Here is a 10,901-nt window from a genome sequence, read left to right on the forward strand (position 1 = left end):
TGTGACTCAAAGGATACTAGCAAGAGAGTAAAAAAAAAACAACAAACTCACAGAATATGAGAAAATATTTGAAAATCACGGGGTTAGAATCATACATAAGGGATTAATATCTGGAATATATAAAGAACTCCTATACAACTCAACAACAAACTCTAAACAGCCCAAATTTTAAAAATGGACTAAGGACTTGAATAGACATCTCTTTAAAGATGATGTAAAATGTCCAGTAAGCCCATGAAAAGATGCTCAACATGATTAGTCATAAGGTAAATGCAACTCAAAACCACAATGACCCTATCTGGGTGGCTCAGTTTGTTGGAGCGTGGCTCTGTACACTAAAAGGTTGCGTGTTTGATTCCCAGTTGGGGCACATACCTAGGTTTCAGTTTCGAGCCCCTGTTGGGGCGCATACAGGAGGCAACTTATCGGTGTTCCCCTCTCTCTCTCTTTCATTCCCTTCCTCTCTCTCCCTCTTTAAAAAAAATACACACACACACACACACACACACACACACACACACACACACACTCTAGAGGCCTGGTGCATGAAATTCGTGCACGAGGAAGGGTTGTCCCTCAGCCCAGCCTGCACATTCTCCATTCTGGGACCCCTGCCAGTCAGACATCCCTCTCACAATCCAGAACTGCTGGCTCCCAACCTCTCGCCTGCCTGCCTGCCTGATTGCCCCTAACTGCTTATGCCTGCAAGCCTGATCGCCCCCTAACCACTCCCCTGCCAGCCTGATCGATGACTAACTGCTCCCCTGCCTGCCTGATTGCCCCTAACTGCCCTGCCCTGCAGGCCTGGTCCCCCCAACTGCCCTCCCTTGCAGGCCTGATCCCGCCCAACTGCCATTCCCTGCAGGCCTGGTCCCCCCTAACTGCCCTCCCCTGCAGGCCTGGTCCCCCCCAACTTCCCTCCCCTGCTGGCCTGGTCCCCCCCAACTGTCCTCCCCTGGAAGCCTGGTTCCCCCCAACTGTCCTCCTCTGCCAGCCCAGTCACCCATAACTGCCCTCCCCTGCAGGCCTGATTGCCCCCAACTGCCCTCCATTGCAAGCCTGGTCCCTCCCAACTGCCCTCCCCTGCTGGCCCGTTCACCCACAACTGCCCTCCTCTGCAGGCTTGGTCACCCCTAAGTGCCCTCCCTTGCAGGCCTGGTCACCCCCAACTACCCTCCTCTGCCAGCCTGGTCACCCATAACTGCCCTCCCCTGCAGGCCTGATTGACCCCAACTGCCCTCCCCTAGAGGCCTGGTCCCTCCCAACTGCCCTCCCCTGCAGGCCATCTTGTGGTGGCCATCTTGTGTCCACATGAGGGCGGCCATCTTTGACCACATGGGGGCGGCCATCTTGTGTGTTGGAGTGATGGTCAATTTGCATAATACCCTTTTATTAGATAGGATATATCTATAATAATAAAAGCGTAATATGCTAATTAGACCGAACAACCTTCCCGACTACCACGCTATGACACCCACTGGCACCAGGTCAGCCAAGACGGGTATGATGTGATTGGTCGGGGGCCTGGCCATCGCCCTATGATCGCCCCACAGAGGGAGGCCCAGGCCACTGACCGGTGGGCTGAGGCAGGTGGGTGGGGCCTCCCTCTGTGAGGGAAGGACAGGTACTGGGTGCCAGAGGGAAGCCGGTGCCAGCAGCCAGGGGAAGGAAGGCCTACTCTTGCACGAATTTCGTGCATCGAGCCTCTAGTATATATATATCCTCAAGTGAGGATAAAAAAAACACAATGAGCTACCACTTCACACCCATCAGAATGGCTATTAACAAACAAAATCAGAAAATAAATGTTGGAGAGGATATGGAGAAATTAGAAGCTCAGTACACTGCTGGTGGGGATGTAAAATAGTGCAGCCCCTGTGGAAAACTATTGGTGGTCCCTCAAAAAGTCAGACATAAATTACCATATGATGCAGCAACTCTGCTCCTGGGTCTCCCAGGTTCATAGCAGTGTTATTCACAATAGCCAAAAAGTGAAAACAACCCAGTATCCATCAACAGATGAATGGATAAAAAACAACGGTATAGCCATAAGAAGGAATGAAATTCTGACACATTTTACAGCATGGGCGAACCTTGAAAATATTATGCTAAATGAAGTCAGCCAGATCAAAAGGGCAAATATTGTAAGACTCCACTTAAAGAGATACCTAAAATAGGCAAATTCATAGAGACAGAAAGTAGAATAGAGACTTTCAAGGGCTACAGGGAGGGGAGTTAATGTGTAATAGGTACAGAGTGTATGTTTTGGATGATGAAAAAGTTCTAGAAATAGTGGTGATGGTTCCATAATATTGTGAATGTACTTAATGCCACTATATTGTACACTTGAAAATGGTTAAAACAGTACACTTTATGTTTTGCCCATTTTACCACACACACATACAAAACCCATGTTGCCAACTTTGCAGTCCTCCCTGGTCCTAAATGCTGACTCTGCAGTGAGGGGAAGGGCCTGGGAGGCTGGAAGTGGGGACAGGAAACTCATGACAACTCCCAGCCCCCGTGCATCAGCCCAGCTGATTCTGGTGGCTACCAGGGGGCACACCTGGGGAGTGCTGAGCAGACACTTAAGGCCTGGGTGAAGCCGTAATGGCCTGTCAGGATGACAAAACAGAACTTAGCCAAGTGTGAAAGGATGAGGGTGTTCTTGCAGGGAGCACATCAAAGCAAAGGCAAGGGAAGACCCGGAAGAGCCCTGTTCCTCAGGAGACCCAGCCCCCAGCTTTGGATGCTCCAGCAGACAGGTCTGGTCATTTTCTGAGACCCACTGGCCTATCCCCAGTTCTTCGGGCCATCCTAGGCCTGCTCCTGTCCCAGGATGCTATACCCACACCTGGTCTTTGACCATAAGAAAGGCTCATGCTCAGAAACCAAGATGGCGGCATAGGTAAGCACCTAAACTGCTGCCTCGCACAACAATTTCAAAACTACAACTAAAACACAGAACGGACACCATCCAGAACCACAGGAAAGCTGGCTGAGTGAAAATTCTACAACTAGAAGGAAAGAGAAAAGCTCACAGAGAATTGGAGGTACGGCAAAGGGTCTTTGTGCACGCAGAGAGGAAGGGCGGCTGAGAGCCTGGCTGACTTTCTCTGGTGGAAGGGGGAAGGAAGCCCACGACCGCACTGAACCCCAGTTCTGACTGCACTGAACCCCAGTTCCAGGCGAGCCCCTGGGGACCCACGCTCTTGTGGGGGGAATCTGGACTCTCGGGCGGAGACTCGGGAGCCGGGGAAGGCAGAGGTCTGAAGGCGGGCGCGTGCGTGCAAGGGCAAGGCTGACTGGAAGCCAAGACTGACACTCCACCCCATCCAAGCTGAGCACAGAGGCTATTGCAATTTGGCAAGTCTAATCCTATAAGGCTGTCTCCAGCACCGAACTTCTCCTAGCATATACACAGCTGATCCTTACAGCCAACTGGCCTGGAGGTCAATTCCTCCCAGTGATACCAACAACAATCAAGACTTAATTACAACAAGGCTGTACACACAGTCCACAAAGGGGTGCACCAAGAGTGTCCACCTCAGGTTAACTGGGGAGGCCGACCCACTGGGCCATATAGGAAACCTAGCACACAAATCTACCCTACCAACTCAGGGAAGCAGTGAAAATGTGGCGTCAAAGAAACAGATCACAAACGAAAGAAATGGAGGAAAACAAATGACTGGATATAGAATTCAAAACCACGCTTATAAGGCTCTTCAAGAATATCCTAGAAAAGGCCGATAAATATAACGAGACCCTCGAAGATATGAAAAAGGACCAACTAGAAATTAAACATACACTGACTGAAATAAAAAATATTATACAGAGACCCAAAAACAGACTAGAGGAACACAAGAATCAAGTCAAAGAATTGAAATACAAAGAAGCCAAAAACACTCAACCGAAAAAGCAAAAAGCAAAAAAAAAATCCAAAAAGTTGAAGATAGTATAAGAAGACTCTGGGACAACTTCAAGCGTACTAACATCAGAATTATGGGGGTGCCAGAAGAAGAGAGAGAGCAAGATACTGAAAACCTACTTGAAGAAATAATGACTGAAAACTTCCCCCACCTGGTGAAAGAAATAGACTTACAAGTCCAGGAAGTGCAAAGAACCCCAAACAAAAGGAATCCAAAGAGGACCACACCAAGACACATCATAATTAAAATGCCAAGAGCAAAAGACAAAGAGAGAATATTAAAAGCAGCAAGAGAAAAACAGTTAATTACCTACAAGGGAGCACCCATACGACTGTCAGCTGATTTCTCAACAGAAACTCTGCAGGCCAGATGGGAGTGGCAAGAAATTTTCAATGTGATGAATAGCAAGAACCCACAACCAAGATTACTCTACCCAGCAAAGCTATCATTCAGAATTGAAGGGCAGATAAAGAGCTTCACAGATAAGAAAAAGCTAAAGGAGTTCATCACCACCAAACCAGTATTATATGAAATGCTGAAAGGTATTCTTAAAGAAGAGGAAGAAGAAAAAAGTAAAGATAAAAATTATGAACAACAAATACATATCTATCAACAAGTGAACCTAAAAATCAAGTGAATTAAAAACCTGAGGAACAGAATAATCTGATGAATATAATAGAATCAGGGGCATAGAAAGGGAGTGGACTGATAATTCTCAGGGGGAAAGGGGTATGGGGGGTTCATGAAGAGACTGGACAAAAATCGTACACCTATGGATGAGGACAGTGAGGGGGAGGTAAGGGCAGAAGGTGGGGTGGGAACTGGGTGGAGGGGAGCTATTGGGGGAAAAAGGAGAAATAATTGTAATAATCTGAATAAAGATTTATATAAAAAAAAAAAAAAGAAAGAAAGAAAGGCTCATGCTGGCCCAGCTGTAGGCAGTTCTGCAGGATTCAGTTTCTGTTTCCCAGTGTCAGACTGGGCCCCAAGACCTGGATGCTGGGCTGAAAGGCAGCCCACTGTGCATGGTTGGGGGCAGGTATGGCCCTGGAGCCCGCAGCCACGCTGGATATCAGGGTCAGATCTTCTACAGCTAGGACATCAACAAGACAACATGTGCATGTCTTGCTGATATCCACAGCTCCCCTTCCTGTTCCCATCTGGGGCCCTGGAAAGGGCAATGCTGAACCTAATGGTGGAGAAATGGTGGGATTTTAAACATACTGTTCCCAGAATGGAAGAGGGATTTTGGAACGTTTGAGAGGAGGACTCTTTCTAGAACTACCAAAAATTACATCATGTAGATGTCACCTATAATTTAGCTCAGCCACACTACCCAAAGGGTTGGTCCCACTAGAGTCTGTCTTAATAGCTCAGCCTAAAAATCAATATCAGCCCAGAGAACTTTTCTGGAAAAAAAAAAAAAAAAAAAAGAAAGAAGAAGGGCAAGAAGAACCCCAGACAGGGAGACCCTTGTCTCTGTTTGAAAGTCTGGCCACTGCTAAGCTCTGGAAACAGCCCAAGTGCCCATCAGTAGCCATGTGAATAAAAAAAGCTGTGTTACATTTATACCACATGGAATACGATGCAGCTGTAAAAAAGAAGAATCTCTAACCCTCTGAGACAGCAGGAGGGACCTGGAGAATATCAAGCTAAGTAAAATAAGTCAATCAGAAAAAGACAAGTATCATATGATTTCATTCATATGTGGAATCTAAGTAACAAAATAAACTGATGAACAGAATGGATCCAGAGACATGGAAGCATGGAACAGAGTGAGGAATCTCGGAGGGAAGGTCGGGGGGAGGGTGGGTGGGTGGGAGGTAGTCAACCAAAGACCTGGTATGCATATATGCATGACCCATGGACACAGACAATGGGTAGTGAAGGCCTGGGGGGTTGGGGGGGCTGGAAGGGGCCAATGGGGGGGGGGCATATGTAATACTTTCAACAATAAAGAATTACAAAGAAAGAAAGAAAGAAAGAAAGAAAGAAAGAAAGAAAGAAAGAAAGAAAGAAAGAAAGAAAGAAAGAAAGAAAGAAAGAAAGAAAGAAAGAAAGAAAGAGAAAGGAAGGAAGGAAGGAAGGAAGGAAGGAAGGAAGGAAGGAAGGAAGGAAGGAAGGAAGGAAGGAAGGAAGGAAGTCTGGTACTGAAGGCTTAGGTTAAGCTGTGTCCTGGTGTGCACCAGTGCCCCCTGGTGGTAGAGGGATGATTATGGGTCTTGGGGAAGGGGTGGGTATATTGGGGGGCAGAGAGTAGCACAGCTCTAAAACAACCTGCCCCTTAGGCAATGACCATTTGAGAGAGTATTATTCCCCAGACCTCAGGAAGTTCCTGAGGTTCATCCTTGTATCCCCAGTCTTGGGTGCTCTGAAGACAGAGTTTTAAATCCTCACTCCTACCCAGAAATGGTAGAGGTTGCGTCAGGGTTGGGATGGGGTGGCCTGTCACATGATGGGCATCCATGTTTGCTGCCTGTGTGGGAGCAAGTGAGCAGGTAAAGTCTCTGTGAGACCACATGTCCCAGGACAGCTGAGGAGGGTGGATAGGGATCCTGAGTGCCTGACCTCTGATCCCAAAGGCAAAGTCCAGCTTGAGGGGGGAAAGGTAAAAGCAGTTTCACTGCAGGCAGCTCAGCAGGATTCAGTTTCTGTTTCTCAGACCAGAGCGTCTCCCCAACTTCCCTATCAGGCTGGAGAAGGAGGGAAACGGGGGACACAGCTAGCTGGAGTGCTCTGCCCACTGATAGGAACAGGGTACAGCTGGGCAACCCTAGGAGTACAGTATCTTTATTTATTTTTTTTTCAAAGTTGTCCTTTTATTTTTTTATTATTATTTTTATTGTTTGAAGTATTACAAATATTAGTACATATGTCTCCTTTTTTTCCCCCCCATTGACCTCCCCCCCGGCCTCCCCTACCCCCCAGTACATGCCTTTACCTGCCCCCCCACCCAGTGTCTTGTATCCATTGGTTATGCTTATATGCATGCCTACAAGTCCTTCGGTTGATTTCTTACAGCTGCCCCCCCCCCAACCTCCCCTGCCTTCCCGCTGTAGCCTGACAGTCTGTTCAATGCTTCTTTGCCTCTGTATCTATTCTCCCCCCCCCCCCCATTTCTTTCCTTTAAAAGGAGTACAGTATCTTTATAACAGTGGGAAGTCCCAAACATTTAACTCTGAGACATATAATCCATAAATGCAGTCTATTGGCTTTGAAATGAGCAATAGAAATTTCACCTTTTAACCTGGTTAAAAATGCTCTCAGCCTGAGCACCCTTTCCCCGAGCTTTGCCGAACGGTGCTGGGCAAAGATGAATGAAGCCGTGATAAATGACGGGGAGTGGACTGGGCTTAGAGTGAGGGGAAGACGAAGGTTGTGCTGCAGTTGGGCTGGGGTGAAAATGATGGTTAGGCAGTGATTTGGAATGGAATCAGGGTTGACATGGAGGTGAGAGTGATGGGTTTGGGGTGAGGGTAAAGGCTGGTGATTAGTAAATGGTTGGATTGGGATGCAATAGAGAGTGAGATAAGGGTGGATCAGGGACCTGCGTTGGGCAGGATGGTGGTTAGGATTGGGGTTGGGATTGAGATTGGGATTGGGACTGGGATTGGGATGTGGGTTGGGAAGATTTGGAGCTGTGAAAGGGTTTAGGTTAGGAGTGCAGCTTTGATTAGTGTCTTGGGCTTGGGTTGATTTGGCATCCAGCTCTCACACCCAGATGACCCACAGCCAACCTCAGTCCAGCCCTGCTCCCATCCCTCCACTCGCCCTCGAGGCCCAGGGATAGGAGTACCTGCTCCACGGGGAAGTGGCTGCAAGGCTGGTGAACCGCAGGCGAGGAGAACAGGAAGGAGGGCCAGGTGCTCTGGTGCTGCCTGCTCCCCGGGGCTCTGTCACCCCGAGAGAGGAGATCCAGCCTCAGGAGCTGCTTCTTCTTTTCCCAAAGCCTCAGCTGTACTGCCCAGCCCGGGGGCTGGTCGGGGAAGCAGCTGCAGGCCTTTCGCAATCCAGGACAGGAAAGACTTGGCAGGGGAAGGCTGGGCACCAAGGGACTTGAGCAAGCAAAAGTGGGATTCGGGGCCACTCCATAGCCTCCTCTCAGGCAAAGTGGAGGGATATGGAGGAATATGGAGGATCTGTTCACTCCTCTCTTTGGGGCCACTTGGCCTTTTTAGGGAGTCTGAGAGTGGAGGGGAGCTTTTTGTGCACTGTTCCTCCTGACAGCTGGGCAGGAGGCAAACCCAGGGAGATCAGGGTGCAGCTGGGCAATCCCAGGAGTACAGTATCTTTATAACAGTGGTAAGTCCCAAACATTTAACTCTGAGAGACATATAATCCATAAATGAAGTCTACTGGCTTTGAAATGGGCAATAGAAATTGCCTGGAGAAGGGGAGCTTTCCAGGGCACCCAGACCAAGGTGCTGACTCTCCACTCCCATTGGGAGCCTCTCAGCACTCCCATGACATACTGGATACTTTGAGAAGAACCCCCCCCCACCCCCGCAAGAAATAGGTCCTAGTTGTAGGGAACACAGGGGCCCTGATATCTGGGACACCCACTGAGGTAGAAAAGGAAAGAGCCTAGCATGGAAGAGTTACCATTATAATACTGGAGCCCATTTTATTGAAGGCCTACTATGTGCCAAGCACTTGACATATGGGACAGATGTTAATTGCTCCAAACAATCCTGGATACAAGGGACAACACATTTCTTTGTTTTTTAACTTAAATTTACTTCATCTCAGCCCCTGCCTATCTGTAGTGATAGGGAGCCCAGCCATGGCAGATCATCCCCCCTCTATCCTGTGGGCAAACCTCATGTGCTGATAAAAATAAAAATAAAAGGACGTGAAACCCTGAATCGGATGGACCCAGGATCCAAAGCAGATGTCTCCTGACATTCCATCCTGAAATCCTCAGGCCCCACAGAACTTAGTTCTCTATCACTCTCTCCTCTTTGTAGCTTCTATATCACTCCTAACCTTGGATTCATCCCATTGCTTCCTCCTTCAACCCCAACATAAGGCTTGTTGGTCCAGAGACCCCCAGCTCTGGGCCTATGCAACTTATTGGCCCCAATCCGTCTACTGCAGACTACATACATCTATCCCATAGCTTTGTGGTGGGCGAAGCATACTCCTTTACCCATCGATTTGGTCTTAGCCAAAACTTATGTGGCCAAAGGATGTGAATGGACATGACAGAAAGTCTTGAAATACACTCCAATGGTTTGCCTTGCCCTCTTGCATTTCTGCCATTGCCGTGCAAAGAACATACTCCAGCTGACCCGCTGGTCCAAAGAGGAGGACAGACATGTGAGACTAACCCCACAGCCTGAAATGAAGCCCAGTTGGGCCCGACCAAAGTCAGCTAGACCTGAGCCCACCTGAAGATACATGTTTACTGTTGGATGCCACTGAGAATTCTGTGGTTGCTCATTAGCTACAGTAGGAAAGGCTATGCATGTGTGGGGGCAGAGTACATATAGGAAGTCTCCATACCTTTTCCTCATTTTGCTGTGAACCTAAAACTTATCTTAAAATAAAAAAGAAAGGGAGAGAGAGAGAGAGAGAGAGAGAGAGAGAGAGAGAGAGAGAGAGAGAGAGGAAGAAAGGAAGAACAAAGATCATTCCACTCACTCTATTCTCCAACAATTTTGGCCATAAATGGTCGGCACTCAACTTTGACATCTTCCATTACATGAAACTAATCCCAATCCCAATCCTAACCACCATCCTGCCCAACGCGGGTCCCTGTTCCACCTTATCTCACCCTCAGTTGCATCCCAAGCCCAAATGAGGGTGAGAGTAGACAACTGATCTTTCCACCTTGAGGCAGGTGGCTCAAAGTAGTGTGCATATCTGCATTGTACCCATATTATTTGGAGGTTGTAAGATAGAAGGAATAAAGGTCAGGGGAAACTCTTTAACATATCTTGGACTTTTGTGTCCAGAAATTTCATCTCATTGTAATTAAATGTAAGCGATCAAAATCTGTCCTAAGAATGGCAGATCTTAAAATAATAGAACTTTTTAGAATTGGGAAAGAGCAATGCTGGGTATGTGAAATCTCAAGTATGAAGCTATATCTGGCGAATAAATTATTTCATTTCATGGCTAATGGTTTTACTCTGAGTAAAATTTTGATAGTTTTTTACATTTGTTCTGGAATAAACCAGCATATTTTTTTTCAAATAAAAAAAAAAACCCCACATAGTTTGGCTAAAGAAACTCAAAATAACCGTGGTTTAAATAAAATAGAAGTGTATCTCAATACCTCAAGTAAATGTGGGCATCTGAGGCTAATACGGCAATTGTTCAATCATCATGAAACTAGAACTCTTCTTCGTCTTTTTTTTTTTTTTATGTTTCCACTATTTATTTATGACAAATTTCACATCTGCGATGCTCTTCAGTCACAAGTTCTTTGAGACGATGCCATCGGCCTTGGCCAGTCGGAGAATGGAGTCATCTGACTCACCACCCATCCTGCGGATAGCCCCGCAGGTAGCATAGGTTTTAAACTGTTGAACCTGCCTGTCACCTGTCCACCTCGGCCTCGTTCGTCTGGATGGACACGTGGTCCTTGGCGCCGATGATGCGGTTGCTGGCGGAGCACTTCCGCGGCACGTACAGGTCCACGAACTCGCCGGCGTCGTTCTGCATGTCGAGGGTGCGCCTGCTGCCCACACCACCACCACCACCACCACCACCACCACCACCACCACCACCACCACCACCACCACCACCACCACGAGCGCGTCGGCTAGACCCCTTCTTAATTTTTTGCTCTGCCATCTTCAAAGAGCTACTTCCACTCACGGTCCATGATGGCTGCTTGATTTCCAACCATTATATCTGAATTCCAGAAAGCAGTATGGAAGAAAGAACAAACCCTTATCTTTTAAAGCTACACCCACTTTCACTCATTCAGTCACTGCTTAAATTACTCGTTTTATTTCTGCCTGT

At 47.6% G+C, this 10,901-nt stretch overlaps 1 protein-coding gene across 1 annotated transcript; it reads right to left on the bottom strand.

Moving 5' to 3' along the window:
• Positions 1 to 10,307: 10,307 nt before the first annotated feature.
• On the bottom strand, positions 10,308 to 10,598 carry LOC308255742 (small ribosomal subunit protein eS21-like; the record flags this gene model as incomplete). The annotated part of the gene is given in 3 exon segments (XM_080683591.1): positions 10,308 to 10,458; positions 10,461 to 10,478; positions 10,481 to 10,598. Coding segments are annotated over 3 exon segments (246 nt in total). The 3' UTR covers positions 10,308 to 10,348.
• Positions 10,599 to 10,901: the final 303 nt, after the last annotated feature.

Source organism: Plecotus auritus (genome assembly GCF_963455305.1).
Source record: "Plecotus auritus genome assembly, chromosome: 8".
Classification (NCBI taxonomy): domain Eukaryota; kingdom Metazoa; phylum Chordata; class Mammalia; order Chiroptera; family Vespertilionidae; genus Plecotus; species Plecotus auritus.